The sequence below is a fragment of the Heteronotia binoei genome, chromosome 2, assembly GCF_032191835.1.
Source record: "Heteronotia binoei isolate CCM8104 ecotype False Entrance Well chromosome 2, APGP_CSIRO_Hbin_v1, whole genome shotgun sequence".
NCBI classification, from domain to species: Eukaryota; Metazoa; Chordata; class Lepidosauria; order Squamata; family Gekkonidae; genus Heteronotia; species Heteronotia binoei.
The window spans coordinates 21625406-21643770 of record NC_083224.1 but is presented as its reverse complement, the minus strand read 5'-3'; the positions used below and the strand labels follow the sequence as shown (position 1 = coordinate 21643770).

Below are 18365 nucleotides of genomic sequence, written 5' to 3'. Positions count from 1 at the left end.
CACCAGTCTGGCATGAGGAGAGAACAGCTGTTGACTCTTCTCACCCCAGCAGGGACCCAAGGTGGCTTACATTATTCTCCTCTCCTCCAGCTATAACCAACCCAAGGTCACTCGGCAAACTTCCACAGCAGAGAGGGGATTCGAATCTGGTTCTCTTAGATCCTAGTCCAACATTCTAACCACTACAACCTCAGGCCAGTAGCCAGGGTTTTAAAAGTTGGAGGGGGCATGTAAAAAAGTCGGGGGGCACTTAGCTTTTCCCTTCCCCTGTCTGTGTCAAGAACTCGGCACTTCAAGGATTAGAGACAGTCCATTTCAAGAAGAGCTGTTTATTGATACATGCACATTGGGGCCAAAAATCCTAGCTATAAATACAAGCTGATGGGGTGTGAACTGGCAGAGACTGACCAAGAGAGAGATCTTGGGATTGTGGTAGATAACTCACTGAAAATGTCAAGACAGTGTGCGATTGCAATAAAAAAGGCCAACACCATGCTGGGAATTATTAGGAAGGGAACTGAAAACAAATCAGCCAGTATCATAATGCCCCTGTATAAATCGATGGTGGAGCCTCATTTGGAGTAGTGTGTACAATGTACAATTCTGGTCACCGCACCTCAAAAAGGATATTATAGCATTGGAAAAAGTCCAGAAAAGGGCAACTAGAATTATTAAAGGGTTGAAACACTTTCCCTATGAAGAAAGGTTAAAACACTTGGGGCTCTTTAGCTTGGAGAAACGTCGACTGCAGGGTGACATGATAGAGGTTTACGCTGCCACCATCACTTGAGGGACCTTTAATTGGTGTGAGAGGGGCAGCAGCTGCTCCAGGGGACCCCTCCCATGCATTTTAAATCACGAGGGAGGAAGGGGCAGCCCCCAGCCTCTCCACTTTCACCCCTGCAGTGGTAGCAGGGGGGAGAAGGGAGGGGCACCTGACAGGAAGTCAGGGGCAGCGGCCCCGCTGGGCCCCTTGTAGCTACAGGCCCGTACAACACACTGGCTCACAGCTGCTTGGAGTGAATGAGAAGGGAGGTTTCTTTGCCCTTGTGGGCTCTCTGGGGAGTCTTGTTGCTCCTGATCAGATTTCTGAACAAAGAAAACTGTGGTCTGATCCAATTTAGAATGTGTCCCTCCCTGATTTTTTTTTTGTTCTTTATGATCCCTTCCTCAAGCAGTTTTGCTTTTTTTTGAAAAAAAAAATGTGTTGGGGGTGGGGGCCCTATGCCGTCCATCAGTACATAATAATGAATCTGCTCCTTCATGCAGCACAAGGGCCTGCAAACTTTGGAGCTTGTGGGTACCTTTGGAATTCTGACACAGGGTGCAGGTACAACCACAAATGGCTGCCACAGGAGGTGGAGCTGGCCACAAAATGGCTGCCCCAGGACGCAGAGCCAACCACCAAATGGCTGCCACAGGAGGCAGAGCCAACCACAAAATGCCTGTCACAGGAGGTGGAGCCAACCACAAAATGGCTGCCACAGGAGGCAGAGCCAACCACAAAATGGCTGCCACAGGAGGTGGAGCCAACCACAACCTGGCTGCTGCAGGAGGTAGAGCCAGCCACACAGAGGCCTAAGTGAAGGAGAGAAGAGGGGTAATTAAAAATACTGTATAACTGAAGAGTAGGGGGGAATAAAACCAACACTATGGTGCCACTGAAACAATTGGCCAGTCAGAAGGCCTAATGGGCAAATGCCCCACCTGGCCTCACCCATTCTCTAAAAACATTTGGTGGGCACAAGATAAGTTGTCAATTGGCACCATGGTGCCCATGGGTGTTATTTTGAAGCTCTGATGTAGCAAATCACTACAATTTAATTCAGATTGCCAGCACCCAAGTCCCAGTGAGGATTCTCCCATTTTGGGGGGTTTTGATTCGCCAATAGTCAGCTGGCAGGCAAGGGAAACTGCATCCCTAAACAGGGATGTTGCTGTGTAATGTCCCTGCCATGATGATGTCACTTCCAGGTGACATCATCACACTGGGGACATCATGTGGGGATGCTCTGGTATTTGGGCAAACGGTATGGTTTTGAGGGTGAAAAATCATAGAGTTTGGTGCATATACCAGAGGGCCCCTGTGCGATGTCCCCAATGCAATGACATCACTTCTGGGTGATGTCTTCATGTTGGAGATATCACACAATGTCCCCAGCCCTCCCAGAATCCCCCCCTGGCAACACTAATTTAATCCATTTTGTAAAGGTCAGGATAAGGTTCAATTTTAACTCCAGACCAAATAATCCATTGTTCTTTTTTTTAGGAATGGCATGATTATAAACTACGCTGGGATCCTGAGGAATATGAAAATGTTACATCGATACGAATTCCTTCGGAGCTCATATGGAGGCCGGACATTGTTCTCTACAACAAGTAAGTGGCGTTCTGAGAGTATTTGCTTTGTGGTACTGGTTTCCCCTTCATCTGTTACTTTTTAAATCTCACCCTTCCACTGCAGACATGGGGGGAGGGGGGGCAAATGTGGTTCCCCTTTTCTCCGCTGTCTTCTCACAACAACTAGTTCTGTGTTACTCCAACTAACTTTGTGGCTGAGTGGAGATCTGAACCATGGATTTTCAACCCTGATGCTCCAACCCAGGGGTGGAATTCTAGCAGCAGCTCCTTTGCATATTAGGCCACACCCCCTGATGTAGCCAATCCTCCAAGAGCTTACAGGGCTCTTTTTTGTAAGCTCCTGGAGGATTGGCAACATCAGGGGTGTGTGGCCTAATATGCAAAGGAGCTCCTGTTAGAATTCCACCCCTGCTCCAACCACTAGTCTGCACTTGCTCTGCTTTGCCGCCAGTGCTTTAGGTCCCAATGCTAAACATGCTTACTTGAGAGTAAGCTTGCACAGTTCCTCCTCGACCTCCAGGAGCCATACAATATGTGTGAAAGAGCCAAACGGGGCTCCAAGCTGCAGTTTCCACATCTCCCCTTTTCTTCTCACAACAGCCCTGTAAGGTAGGTTAGGCTGAAAGAGAGGCAGTGACAGTGTCTAGGTCACCCAGCAAGCTTAGGGCAGTTGTGTTGATGTTCAGTAGAACTAGGTTTGGGTCTAGCAGAACCTTAGAGACCAACAACCCCACCAGGGTATGAGCTTTTCAAAGGTCGAAGCTCCCTTCGCCAGACACTGTCAAGAGATCATACCCTGAAAATCTGGTTGGCCTCAAACGTGCTCCTGGATTCAGATCAAGTGAATTCAAATCAAGTAAATTAACCTGGAGAGGAGGTGGCTGAGAGGTGATCTGATCACCGTCTTCAAGTACTTCAAGGGCTGTTATATTGAAGATGGTGCAGAATTGTTTTCTGTTGCCCCAGAAGGTAGAACCAGAACCAAGGGGTTGAAATTAAATCAAAAGAGTTTTCGGCTCAACATGAGGAAGAACTTCCTTACTGTTAGATCAGTTCCTCAGTGGAACAGGCTTCCTCCTTGGGAGGTGGTGGGCTTGCCTTCCTTGGAGGTTTTTAAACTGAGGCTAGATGGCCATCTGACAGCAATGAAGATCCTGTGAATTTAGGGGGAGGGATTTGTGAGTTTCCTCAGTGGAACAGGCTTCCTCGGGAGGTGGTGGGCTCTCCTTCCTTGGAGGTTTTTAAACAGAGGCTAGATGGCCATCTGACAGCAATGAGGATCCTGTGAATTTAGGGGGAGGTATTTGTGAGTTTCCTCAGTGGAACAGGCTTCCTCGGGAGGTGGTGGGCTCTCCTTCCTTGGAGGTTTTTAAACAGAGGCTAGATGGCCATCTGACAGCAATGAGGATCCTGTGAATTTATGGGGAGGTATTTGTGAGTTTCCTCAGTGGAACAGGCTTCCTCGGGAGGTGGTGGGCTCTCCTTCCTTGGAGGTTTTTAAACAGAGGCTAGATGGCCATCTGACGGCAATACAGATCCTGTGGATTTAGGGGGAGGTATTCAGGACTGTCTGGCACCCCAGGCAAGACTAACTTCTGGCACACACACACCCCGCACTGATAATGTCACCAAGTCACATGGGGTGCCCAACTTTTCACCCCAGAAGGCTGGCACCCTAGGCGATTTCCTAGTTTGCCTAGTGGCAGGGCCAGGCCTGGAGGTATTTGTGAATTTCCTGCCTTGTGTAGGGGGTTGGACTAGATGATCCTGGAGGTCCCTTCCAACTCTATGATTCTATGCGGGGCTTGTAACAGGAACTCCTTTGCATGTTAGGCTACACCTCCCCTGATGTAGCCAATCCTCCAAGAGTTTACAGAGCTCTTCTTATAGGGCCTACTGTAAGCTCTTGGAGGATTGGCTACATCAGGGGAGGTGTAGCCTAATATGCAAAGGAGTTCCTGCTATTAAAAAGGCCCTGATTCTATGAGATCTTAGTCTGGTGCTCTGTCCATACTGGATCAAAAGACAGTTTTATGATTCTCCCTTTAGGACTAGAGAGTAGATGCTCTTCTAAGAAGGTTAAACGCCGCCTGGTGAGATTACAGGAGCAGTTCCATGGAGTTTAGTATGTGATACCTGGCAGTCAGAGCTCTCTGGAAACCTCCCAAGCACAGCATGGCTGGAGTCCCTCTCCTTTTGTTCCCAGCATCTGTAATCAGAAGTATTTTGTCTTTGTACAAGGGAGTTGAATTTAAATGCCATGTCCAACAACTGCCGGTAGTCCTATCTTTCATGCATCTGGCCAGTCCCATTTTAAAAACATCTAAGCCACTGAACTGTCATGAGCAGAGGCCATTTCTCTCTGTCAGGTGTTTTGCCTCACTTTCACCATGCACGTCCGTCGGGTTTTCTTTTTCATTCTGCATTGTTTTTCCTCTCTTCAGCACTCAGTTCACTTTCCGTAGCTGTTTTCCTGGGTTTTCTGAGAGCGCTTTTGTGCCAGTTTTTCCCTTGCTTCACTTCTAAGTGGAAGATAATTCGAAAGTAACAAAAGAGGGATAAGACCCGAATTCTGAATCATGTAAAGCTGTTAAGCTGTGTTATATTGTTCAGAATTCGGGTCTTATCCCTCTTTTGTTACTTTCAAATTATCTTCCACTTAGATACATTGTTACATTGTTAATTGGGACCCTGAAATGAAGCTATACACAAACTTGTTTTTGAAAGTGTTTTGAATGAGTATATGAAGTAGAATTTGTCTGGAAGGAAATATACCTTACCTGAGGAAGGACCATGGACTAAAACACGCTTTAAAATCCGGAAACCGTGTAGTGGGGAATTATAACTTTTTTTTGAGGTTACATTTTTAAGAATATATTCATCTGAAGACAACAGTGGGCAATATTACAAGACTGCTTGAGTTAAGAGACTGCTTGGCTGGAAGGACTTTATTACATATAGAATTTGTATAATAAGGATTGTGCCCGTATTTGTTGAATATAATTTTTGTACATTATATTTTTATAGCATCAGGGGGGTGTAGCCTAAAATGCAAAAGAGTTCCTGCCGCAAAAAAACCCTGGTGGCTTGGGGCTTAATTGCATTTTTTAATATTGAAAGTTCCTGATGAACACCTGTCTTATCTTATGTGTAGCTGAGCCCTGAGGGTCAAAATGCTAGAGTTGCTCTTGGAAAATGTAGGTCACTGTAATGTCATCCCACTAACACTGGACATTTGAAATGGACAAGAGAGCTGTGGTTCAGTGATAGAACCTCTGCCTGGCATGCAGAAGGTCCCAGGTTCCATCCCCAGCATCTCCAGTTAAAAGGACCAGGCAGTAGTTGATGTGAAAGACCTCTGTCTGAGACCTTGGAGAGCCATGGAGATGGGCTGTGGCTCAGTGATAGATCCTCCACCTGGCATGCAGAAGGTCCCAGGTTCCATCCCCAGCATCTCCAGTTAAAAAGGATCAGGCAGTACATGGATGACCTCTGCTGAAGACTCTGGAGAGTGGCTGCCAGCTTGAGTAGGCAATACCGACCGTGATGGACCAAGGGTCTGATTTAGTAGAAGGCAGCCTCGTGTGTTCAAGGATGAATGCTGGGTTTGGAATCCTGTGTATAGTTCTGGTTGCTGCATCTCTGTGGCTGTGTGGCCATGGTCTTGGCATTGTGAGACCTGACGTTTCGCCAGCAACTGTGACTGGCATCCTCAGAGGTGTAACCCAGAAAACTGGGGTTCTCTCCGGGTCAAATTGAGAAGAAGTTGGTAGGCAGGTAATTTATATCTACTCAGGCAGGTGGGGTAGGGCTGAGTCTACAACAACGCATGGACTCCAGCTGTGAAAGCCTTTGACAACATATTACAACCTGGGGAATGTTCAGGAAAGGGCAACCAAAATGACTGTGGGTTTGGAATGCTTGTCTGGAAAGGTTAAATCACCAGGGAGGGTCCCCTCCCCCTCCCTATTTAGAAAAGAGGTAATTGAAGGGTGAAATGATAAAGGTTTACAGATTATGAATGGGATGGAAAATGTGGATAGAGGAAAATATTTCTCCATCTCCCGTAATACTAGAATTTGAGCCAGAGTCACTTTATGACAGTTGGTAGATTCCAAGAGGACAAAAAATGCAGTACTTTGTGGCTGTTTGCTTGTGGAACTCCCTACCACAAGATATGGAGAGCCAGTTTGGTGTAGTGGTTAAGTGTGCGGACTCTTATCTAGGAGAACCGGGTTTGATTCCCCACTCCTCCACTTGCATCTGCTGGAATGGCCTTGGGTCAGCCATAGCTCTGGCAGAAGTTGTCCTTGAAAGGGCAGCTGCTGTGAGAGCCCTCTCCAGCCCCACCCACCTCACAGGGTGTCTGTTGTGGGGGAGGAAGGTAAAGGAGATTGTGAGCCGCTCTGAGACTCTTCGGAGTGGAGGGCGGGATATAAATCCAATATCATCATAATCTTCTTCTTCTTCTTCTTCTTCTTCTTCTTCTTCTTCTTCTTCTTCATATGAGGATGATCACCAAGTTAGATGAATTTAAAAGGCCGTTGAACATGCTTATGGAGGATAGATCTATTGCTGACATTTAGTCATGAGAACCAAATAGGACCTTTAGGTTCCAAGACAGAGAATACTTTCAGTTGCTAGCAGGGGTCGTTTGTAGAAAAATAGATGGTGGAGCTTATCCAGGGATTGTTATGCAGCTGTACCTGCTATTCAGTGGACAAGGTGGGAAGGTGGTGGAACTCTCAGAAAGGTTCAGGAGCTATGCTCCTGTGAGGTCCCACTGAATCCGAGGCCTGGTTGTTAGATTTTGAGAACAGGGCAGCAGGTGAGGACTATCACCAACAGATTCGGTTTGCAGGCTTGCTGGTGCCATCTGATTGGGCACTGCTGGATATGAGAGCAGGGGTCTTGAACTCATTTGTTATGAGGGCCGGATCTGACATAAATGAGACTTTGTTGGGCCAGGCCACGTGTGTCATAAAATGTAATGCCAGGTAGCAGAGATATACACTTTATAAAGGACACAGACAAACACAATTAAAGATTTTTAAAAAAGAATTACAATAATATATGCTCAAAAGATTAACACCCTTGCAATATTTTGTTTATTTAACAGTTTCTGATAACTGACACCTCTTGCTTTGAATTATTGCATCAGAATCTGGAGACTATGTCTGAGCTGTAGCAATCTTGAGTAGGCTGTTCAGGTGTTGTTCAGGTGTGTGTCTGTAAGTTGCAAGCCTGCTTTTGATTTATTGACATTCATTACAGAAATCTCATGGTCAATGCTTTAAGTCTAGGACCCAGGGGAAAGCATGAAATGGCTGGGCATTGCGAGTTTTTGTACATAAATTGTTTTATGTGCTGGTCAGCCAACGGAGAAAATAGAGGCTTTGCTCTGTAGCTTGTGTGAGATTGAGCAAGCCCGGCAAAGCAAGATGTGATGCAAAAGGAAGAAAGAGAGAGAGAAGGAAGTTGAAAACAGTGAGTTGCTTGTGGGCCTGATAGGAGCCCTCTGGGGGTCTGATCTGGCCCTTGGGCTGCACATTTGACACCCGAGAACTACCAGTTCAGCTCATGTCCTATTCACCAGTTGCAAACAGAGACTTGATTTTTCAATAATCTATTGAATAATCCTTCAAACAGTTCATGGATGCTCAGCATGTTGTTTCACCGGATTCCTTACTAACCAAGTGGTATAGCACAACTGTCATTTTGTACCTGCATGTTCTCGCACAGCCCAATCAAGTTCTACTACTTTTCCATGTTTTCCGTGTTATTGCACTACTCAGCACACGATTGTTTAAACAGATAATTACCACTCACAAGCCCCATAAACTGGTAATCAGTCAGTGATATATTTCAATGCGGTCCTGCTCTTCTGCGTTCCTCCAAGTAGTCCTTCATTAGGTGGATGGCTGCCGATCAGTATGAATCATCAGCATTGTTGTGCACGCATAGTGTTGGGAAACCCAATGCAAATCGGGTCGGCAGGTGTTCGCAGCCGCTTGGCGCAACCTGAGCAGATGGGGTGATTGGCTCGCATCTGATCCCTGCCTTTGGACACAATGTGAACACTGAGTGTGCTCACAGCAAAATCTACCGCTTCCCTTTGGGAAGCAAGATGCTGGACTAGATGGGCCATCATGCACCTTTCTGTTCTTTACATCTTACAGCTCTCCCACAGAGGACTCTTTAAATTGCTCCACAAAGACAGTCATTTGGGGTGGCTCATTCTCTTCCTGTTTCTCCATTCTCTCCCGCTCTCTGTTTATGATTTCACAGCTAACCATCGTCCAATCTGTCTGCTGAACGGCTGCCCAGAGACTTTGTGCCAAATGCTAAGCATCGCCCCTGGAGCGATTTAAAACAAATCTCCATGCAGGGGCCTGTTATGGACTGGTCCCAGCTTTCAGTTGGGTTGTGTCCCTTTCTGGGCTGCTTTGTTACAGGGTTGCCCCCCCATCTTTTCTGCTTCCTCTTTTCCTCCGTAATGAAGTCACTCGTCCTTGGCAGAAGTCCTTTATGACAAACAGAGAGAAGACATAAAGGACAAGCAGCATCCCTTCGATTGCCTGTTCAGTTGCCTGGGCTCTTGAGATGCTCTAGCTACCTGCTGGGGCTAGGCTTGAGAGAGGATGCTGCTGAGCAAGCCTGGAATTACCAAAGGGTTCTATCCCGTTGTCTCCTGTTGTATAACTAGGCTAACCGCGGGAGTAGGGAGGACTTGTCCCCCCCCGGTTTCTTGGGCCTCTCCTCTCCACAAGATTCTATTGCTCAGTACTTTTCAAACTTAGTAATGTCCTCTTGGTGTAGAGCATTTATGCTAGCTAGATTCGATAGATTTCCCTCGGCCATGGTTACAGGTAGATATAAGGGTATCCTTTATGAGACAAGAATCGGCAGGTGTCACTGCAGAGAACATGACTCTGTACAGCAGAGGTCCCCAACCCCCGGGCTGTGGACCGGTACCGGTCCGTGGCCTGTTAGCAAACAGGCCGTGGAGTGAGACAGAGGTGCTGTACCTCCCCTTTCGCCTGTCTGGGGGAGGCAGATGAGGCAGCGTTGTAGCTAGGCAGAGCAGTGCCAATGCCCCTTCTGCCCACCCGGGACCCATAGAATCATAGAGTTGGAAGGGACCTCCAGGGTCATCTAATCCAGGAGTCCCAACCCCCGGGCCGGGAACCGGTACCGGGCCACAGCCTGTTTGAAATGGGCCGTGCAGCCTTGCCGCCTCCCCTCCCCCACGCAGCCTCACCGCTGCCCCCCCCGGGCGCCTCCTCTTTCCCCCCGTTTCCACCATTTTAAGACCGGGAAGGGAAGGAGGCAAGATGCTTGCTGCTGTGGCCGCGGTTTTCCCACCCATCAGCTGACCAGGGGGGAGGTCAGCCTGTTAGGTGCTTAACAGCCCCTTCTCAGGCCTTAAAATGGTGAAAACGGGGGGAGGAGGCGGTAGCAACGCTGTGCGGGGGGTGGCAGCAAAGGAGGGAGGACAAAATGTGGGAGGAAAATGAGGGGGGAGGAAGCAGTGAGGCTGCACAGGGGCGGTGAGTAGGGAGGAGGAAATGGGGGAAGGAAACTGGGGGAGGAGGCGGCGGTGAGGCTGTGCGGAGGGGTGTAGGAGGAGGAAACGGGGGGGGAGAAAAATGGGTGGAGGAAGCTGTGAGGCTGCACAGGGGGGTGAAGGAGGAGGAAATGGGGGAGAAAAACGGGAGGAGGAGGCTGCGAGGCTGCGCAGGGGGGCTGCGAGGCTGCACGGGGAGCAAAGGAGGGAGGAGGAAAAGCCATGGGGGAGCGAGGGAAGGCCAAATTGGGTGCCCCACCCTGCTGACCCTGGGGCCAGTCCCCAGGGCCAAAAAGGTTGGGGACCACTGATCTAGTCCAACCCCCTGCACAATGCAGGGAAAAGAGGCAGCGTGGCTTCGCTCCAAAGCACCACCTCTTTCATTTGCCCGGGTCCCTGGCTGGTGGAAGTGGCAGTGCAGCAGCAACCATTGCCTCCCCCTCACTTCAAGACCCCCATGGGGGACAGGGATGGGGTGGGAGGCAGTCTGAGATGGCAAAAACCCCAGCACCCCCCACACACACCAGTCTTCCACTAAGAAGAAGAAGAAGATATTGGATTTATATCCCGCCCTCCACTCCGAAGAGTCTCAGAGTGGCTCACAATCTCCTTTCCCTTCCTCCCCCACAACAGACAGCCTGTGAGGTGGGTGGGGCTGGAGAGGGCTCTCACAGCAGCTGCCCTTTCAAGGACAACCGCTGCCAGAGCAATGGCTGACCCAAGGCCATGCTAGCAGGTGCAAGTGGAGGAGTGGGGAATCAAACCCGGTCCGTGGTTCCAAAAAGGTTAGGAGCCGCTGCTGTACAGCATTTCCTCTTATACTGCCCATTGTTTGCTCAGTTACGTTTACACTAGATCAGTCGTCTCTTCCAGTCTTCCAAGGCTGCAACTAATAGAGGCATTGAATTTTTGCGAGCAGAAAAATGCGCTGAAATTACTGTGCAAGTGTCAGAGTTTCTGCCACATGTACTGGGGAAGAAAGAAACGGCGGAAAAAGGAAAAGAAAGAGGGGAAAGGAAAAGGAAAAGGGAGGGAGGGGGAGAGTGTGTGAAAGTTATGTAATGTTTGGTGTAGTGGTTAAGTGTGAGGACTCTTATCTGGGAGAACCGGGTTTGATTCCCCACTCTTCCACTTCTACCTGCTGGAATGGCCTTGGGTCAGCCATAGCTATCGCAGGAGTTGTCCTTGAAAGGGCAGCTGCTGTGAGAGCCCTCTCAGCCCCACCCACCTCACAGGGTGTCTGTTGTGGGGGGAGAAGATATAGGAGATTGTAAGTCGCTCTGAGTTTCTGATTCAGAGAGAAGGGCGGGGTATAAATCTGCAATTCTTCTTCTTCTTTAATCATGTCCCCCCCTTCTGATTGTTAAGCCTTTTTACTGCAATTTTTTTTTACTGTGATACTCAAGATAAAGCTTATTGGTTGAGATGTGTGAAGCAGTCCAATCTGGATCAGGCGCCGTTTTCTCAAAGCAATTCATCCCCCTTGAAAGCTGTTCTATGCTGTATAGCAAGGAACATAACTATCAAGTATATATCCTATATTATCGTGTGTGTGTGTGGGGGGTCTTTTTTGTTGTTGTTGCAGGAAATTGTTTGCACATTAAGCCACAAGCCCCTGATGTAGCCTGTCCTCCTGGAGCTTACGGTAGGCCCTGAACTAAGAGCCCTGTAAGCTCCAGGAGGATGGGCTACATCAGGGGTGTGTGATCTAATATGCAAAAGAGGCCTTGCTACAAAAAAGCCCTGTGACTGACCCAAGGTCACCCAGCTGGCTTCCTGTGGAGTGGGGAATCAAACGCAGTTCTCCAGCTTAGAGTCCACCACTGTTAAATTAAAATTCTTAACAACTACACCACACTGACTCTCTTATGAAGATTAATCTTTAAAAAAAAAACGGGGGAAAAAGATTGCCAGCCCTACAGCGGCAAACACGTTCTGTTAACTGCAGTGAGAACAGTTTGAACTGGCATCTGCCTGCAACCTCCGGCTATATTGCGACCCTCCTGCAGCGCTGGGCAAATCTGGGGGAGTGAGTTGTGGTGGAGCTTACAGATGCGGCGGAAGCTGCAGAAGATCAGAACCACGTAGCCGCATGATTGCATTTGCTGTAGGAGATGAGCCGTGAAAAGTACTTTACAAACTAAAAGTACTGCATGTGGGTTCGGGTTTTTTTTTAAAAATGTTTATTTTTAATATTTATGGATCATCACTGTCCGGCGTGGCAATGCATAAACATGAGGCAGTGAATATCTGCTTCCAGACTGTAATTTTGCAAAGCCTGTGTGCTGCAGATTTGGGAGAACTGGGTTCAAATGTATTTATTTATGTATTTATTTATTTATGCCAAATTTATAGCCTGCCCTTTCTGCAAGTGGACTCAGGGCGGCTCACAATCCAAAATGGCGTCAAAAACAAGTACATCAGTTAAAACCTTAAAACATAAAGGAATCATGGCGCTATATGTCAGAAGAAGAATTGCGGATTTATACCCCACCCTTTTCTCTGAATCAGAGACTCAGAGCGGTTTACAATCTCCTATATCTTCTTCCCCCACAATAGACATCCTGTGAGGTGGGTGGGGCTGAGAGGGCTATCACAGCAGCTGCCCTTTCAAGGATAACCTCTGCCAGAGCTATGGCTGACCCAAGGCCATTCCAGCAGCTGCAAGTGGAGGAGTGGGCTCACCATTCTCCCTTTGAAATGAATAGGGTTGGCAATAGGATTGGCAACTCCGGTTCTCCCAGATAACAGTCCACACACTTAACCACCACACCAAACTGGCTCAGACAATAACACAGACAATTTTCTAAAAATTCCTTTCAGTTTTTTACAATAGCTGTAAAAACATTACGTTAGAGGTGATGTTTTAGACTCTGGTAAACAGTAGTCAGATCCAGGTGGGTTGGCAGCCCTCTCCCATTTTAGATGTTGTATGCCAGCCGGAACAATTCAGTTTCACAGGAAAATTGGGAAAGATCCCGCTTGTGGAATTGGGAAAGATCCCTCAAGGCCTTAAGGGTCTTTGGAAGGGTGTTCTATAATATCGGTGCTGCCACAGAGAAGGCCCTGGCCCTGGTGGAACTCAGCCTGGCCTCCCTTGGCCCGGGGATTGAAAGGAGATTCTGTGTCCCCAAGCACAGTACTTTCTGGGGAACATGTGGGGAAAGGCAGTCCCACAGATAGACAGGTCCCAGGCCGTATAGGGCTTTAAAGGTCAACACCAGCACCTTTCCTGCTACACCAAACTGGCTCTCCAGTTTGAGCCTGCTAGATCAGCACCCATCCTGCATTGTGCAGGGGGTTGGACTAGATGACCCTGGAGGTCCCTCCCAACTCTATGATTCTACTCTGAAGTGGATTCAGAATGCCACAGGCAGCCAATGCAGTCCTTTTAGACAAGGTTGAATGTGCTCCGATCATGGGATCCTCATTAACAATCTGGCCACAGCATTCTGCACCAGCTGCAGCTTCCAGATCTAATTCAAGGGCAGTCCCATGTAGCGGGCATTACAGTAGTCTATTCCTGAGGTGACCGTGGCATGGATCACCATCGCTAAGGCATGGCTCACCATTCTCCCTTTGCAATGAATAGGGTTGGCAACTCGGGAGATTTGAGGAGTGGAGTCTGAGGCGGGCAGGGCTGGGGAGGAAAGGGACCTCAAAAGGGTCTAGTGCCATAGAGTTCACTTTCCAAAGCAGCCATTTTCTACAGAGGAACTGATCTTTATTGTCTAGAGATGAGTTGTCACAGTGGGAGATCTCCCTCCAGCTATTACCTGGATGCTGGTAACCCATACATCACCCTGCTAACAAAAGTCCATATAGTCAAAGCGATGGTATTCCCAGTAGTAATGTATGGCTGTGAGAGCTGGACCATAAGGAAGGTCGAGTGCAGAAGAATAGATGCTTTTGAGCTGTGGTGCTGGAGAAGAATCCTGAGAGTCCCTTGGACTGCTAGAAGATCCAGTCAGTCAGTCCTAAGTGAAATCAACCCAGACTGTTCCCTGGAAGGTCAGATGCTGAAGCTGAAGCTCAAATACTTTGGCCACCAAATGAGAAGGGAGCACTCACTGGAGAAGACCCTGATGCTGGAAAAGACAGAAGGCAAAAGAAGAAGGGGGCAGCAAAAGATGAGATGGCTGGACAGCGTTACCGATATGACTAACACGAATTTGAGCAGACTTCAGAGGATGGTGGAAGACAGGAGGGCCTGGCCTGACTTGGTCCATGGGGTCTCAAAGAGTCGGACTCAACTGTGCGACTGAACAACAACAACAAAAAGCTGACCTCAAAACAGACATACTGTCTCAGCCTAACCTAAGTGGAAGAGAAAAGAGAAGAGATTGGATTTATACCTGGCCCTTCACTTCAAATCTTAGAGAAGCTTACAATATCCTTTCTCTTCCTCTCCCGCAACAGACACCCTGTGAGGTAGATGGGCTGCGAGATTTGAGAGAACTACTCTTGAGAGAACAGCTCTGAGATAACTGCAGCTTGCCCCAAGGTCACTCAGTGGGTACATGTGGAGGAGTGGGGAATCAAACTCAGTTCTCCCAGATTAGAGTCAGCACTCTTAACTGCTACACCAAACTGGATCTCCAGTTTGAGTCTTCTGGATCAGACCAGTGGTCCATCTAGTCCAACATCCTGTCTCACACAGGGTGTCTTTGTCAACTCTCTCCATTCCATGCATAATTATATAAACCTCTATCATGTCCCCCCTAAGTTATTTCTTTTCTAAACTGGAAAGTCCTGGAGTCTTCAGGTTTACTTCATAGGGAAGGTGCTCCAATGCCTTCATCATCTCGGTTGCCATCAGCAGCCAATCGCTTGCCACAGACAGCCAAACAAACAGAGTATATAGTCTGAAGATCTCCAGTGCTGCTGCCTCCCAGCACTGGTATTCAGAGGTTTGGTGCCTCCTGCCATCCCCTGCTGGTGGCCAGGGGACAAACCTTGTAACCCTACTGCTGCTGGAGGAACTATTTGGTCAACATGGCTAGTAGCCATTGATAGACTTCTCCTTCATGAATCTAAATCCCCTTTAAAGCTATCTATGCTCATAAGAACATCAGAAGAGCCCTGCTGGAGCAGACCTGTGGTCCACCTAGTCCAGTATCCTGTCTCACACAGTGGCCACTCAGTTCCTCTGGAGGGCCAACAACAGGGTAGAGAGGCCAAGGACTTCATAAGACTACAAGAAGTGCCCTACTGGATCAGACCAGTGGTCCATCCAGTCCAGCATCCTGTTCCACATAGCGGCCAACCAGTTCCTATGGAAGGCCAACACCAGGGCATAGAGACTGAAGCCTTCGTAAGAACACCAGAAAAGATCTGCTGGATCAAAGCAATAGTCCCTCTAGTCCAGCATCCTGTCTCACACAGTGGCCAACCAGTTCCTCTGGAGGACCAACAACAGGGAACAGAGACCGAAGCCTTCATAAGAACATCAGAAGGACCCTACTCGATCAGACCTGTGGTCTATCTAGTCCAGCATCCTATCTCACACAGTGGCCAACCAGTTCCTCTGGAGGGCCAACAACAGGGAACAGAGACTGAAGCCTTCATAAGAATATTAGAAGAGCCCTGCTGGATCAAACCTGTGGTCTGTCCATTCCAGCATCCTGTCTTACACAGTGCCCACCTAGTTCCTATGGAGGGCCAACAACAGGGCAGAGAGGCCACGGTCCTCACAAGAACATCAGAATAGCCCTGCTGGATCAGACCAGCAATCCCTTTAGTTCAGCATCTTGTCCCACACAGTGGCCAACCGGTTCCTCTGGAGGGCCAACAACAAGGCAGAGAGGCCGAGGCCTTCATAAGAACATCAGAAGAGCCCTGCTGGATCAGACCAGTGGTCCATCTAGTCCAGCATCCTGTCTCACACAGTGGCCACCCAGTTCCTCTGGAGGGCCAACAACAGGGCAGAGAGGCCGAGGCCTTCATAAGAACATCAGAAGAGCCCTGCTGGAACAGACCAGTGGTCCATCTAGTCCAGCATCCTGCCTCACACAGTGGCCACCCAGTTCCTCTGGAGGGCCAACAACAGGGCAGAGAGGCCGAGGCCTTCATAAGAACATCAGAAGAGCCCTGCTGGATCAGACCAGTGGTCCATCTAGTCCAGCATCCTGTCTCACACAGTGGCCACCCAGTTCCTCTGGAGGGCCAACAACAGGGCAGAGAGGCCGAGGCCTTCATAAGAACATCAGAAGAGCCCTGCTGGATCAGACCAGTGGTCCATCTAGTCCAGCATCCTGCCTCACACAGTGGCCAACCAGTTCCTCTGGAGGGCCAACAACAGGGCAGAGAGGCCGAGGCCTTCATAAGAACATCAGAAGAGCCCTGCTGGAACAGACCAGTGGTCCATCTAGTCCAGCATCCTGTCTCACACAGTGGCCACCCAGTTCCTCTGGAGGGCCAACAACAGGGCAGAGAGGCCGAGGCCTTCATAAGAACATCAGAAGAGCCTTGCTGGATCAGACCAGTAGTCCCTCTAGTTCATCATCTTGTCCCACACAGTGGCCAACCAGTTCCTCTGGAGGGCCAACAACAGGGCAGAGAGGCCGAGGCCTTACCCTGATGTTGCCTCCTGGCTCTGGGATTCAGAGGATTTGTGTCCCTGAATGTGGATGTTCTCCTCAGCCACCATGGCTAGTAGCCATTGACATCCTCCGTGGATCTATTTAATCCCCTTTTAAAGTGGCTGATTCCTGTGGCAATGCTCCAGCATCGGGCAAAAAATTCCACATTTTAATCACAGTCTGTGTAAACTAGTATTTCCTTTTGTTCATCCTGAATCTACTTCCCATCAGTTTCATTCAGTTCCCCGAGTTCTAATATCTCAGGAGAAGGGGGAAAAAAATGCTTTGTTAGCTCTCTCCACCCCATGCATAATTTTATAAACCTCTCTATAATGTCCCCTTTAATGGTCTCTTTTCTAAACTAACTTCATGTCCATCACTCCGTCCACTGGCAGTGGATTTGATAATTGAATTACTCATCGATGAAAGAAGTATTCCCTTTTGTTGGTCCCAGACCTGCGCCCCCAAATTCTAATATTATGGAAGAGGGAGAGAAAACTCCATCTGCTTTCTCCATCTCATGCATGAAAAACCTCGATCATGTCTCTCCTTAGCCATCTAACCTAGCTCATTGGCTTGTCAGGAAGATAAATTGGGGAAGAAGAAGATGATGATGAAGATGATGATAAAGAAGAAGATATTGGATTTATATCCCACCCTCCGCTCTGAATCTCAGAGTCTCAGAGCAGCTCACAATCTCCTTTTACCTTCCCCCCTCACAACAGACACCCTGTGAGGTGGGTGGGGCTGAGAGAGCTCTCCCAGAAGCTGCCTTTCAAGGACAACTCCTGTGAGAGCTATGGCTGACCCAAGGCCATTTCAACAGCTTCAAGTGGAGGAGTGGGGAATCAAACCTGGTTCTCCCAGATAAGAGTCCACACAGTTAACCACTACACCAAACTGAAAGGGAGAAACATGTATGGATCCCTGAGATTACTGGAGGGACAATAGGATTTTAAAAATATGCCAGATAGGTAGAACCGGTCTTTTTTCCCCCCCAAAATGGATTTTGATTTAAGTGAAAAAATGGAGTTTATTTAAAGCAACCTAGATTGAGAACAGATTGTGCAGGTTTCATTTTGGAAAGTTGGCAGTCTCAAGGTAAAAAGATTTCTTACGGACTCGGCAAGGCTATGCAATTAATAATCTATGAGCGCATGAGTCTCTTATACTAAATGCAACACCAGTGCTTTAATATTATATGATTTGTCCCCTGGATTGTAGCCAAAGTGAAGGGAATCTTTGTTTTTACAAACTTCACTCGTACCATACAATTCCTTTCAATGTCACGGATTTTTAGTCTAAAGAGGAGTCAGGCCTGATGGATTTCTTTCAATGTAAGATACCCATGATGGTCAGTTTTAAATCCTGTCCTTCTCAAATGTGTCCATTGATGTCATTAATCAGGGCCAACAGGGCTGTGTGTGTGGCAAATACATAAGAAAAATACATAAGAATACTGCCAAATTTATCTAACACGGGGATGTCAAACATGCAGCCCTGAGGGCCAGATTAGCCCCCCTGGAGGGCTCCTATCAAGCCTCTGAGCAACTCACCGTCATCTGCTTCCTTCCCTCTCTCTTGCTTCCTTCTGCATCACAGCTTCCTTTGCCAGGCTTGCTCAATCGCACAGGAGCTACAGAGCAAAGCCTCTGTTTTCTCCATTGGCTGACCAGCACATGAAGCAACTTATGTACAAAAGTGTGCAGTGCCCAGACATTTCATGTTTTCCGTGAGATTTCTGGAATGGATGCCAATAAATCAAAAATAGGTTTTCAGCTCACACACACCTGGACAACACCTGAACAGCATACCCAAGATTGCTACAGCACAGACATTGTCTCCTGATTTTGATG

At 48.2% G+C, this 18365-nt stretch overlaps 1 protein-coding gene across 1 annotated transcript in view; it reads left to right on the top strand.

Moving 5' to 3' along the window:
- Positions 1 to 18365, top strand: part of CHRNA4 (cholinergic receptor nicotinic alpha 4 subunit) — a 119476-nt gene that overhangs the window by 34137 nt on the left and 66974 nt on the right. Inside the window, exon 4 of the mRNA XM_060230664.1 lies at positions 2270 to 2379. Within this exon, the coding sequence (XP_060086647.1) occupies positions 2270 to 2379 (110 nt within the window). The remainder of the gene's footprint in view (positions 1 to 2269; positions 2380 to 18365) is intronic.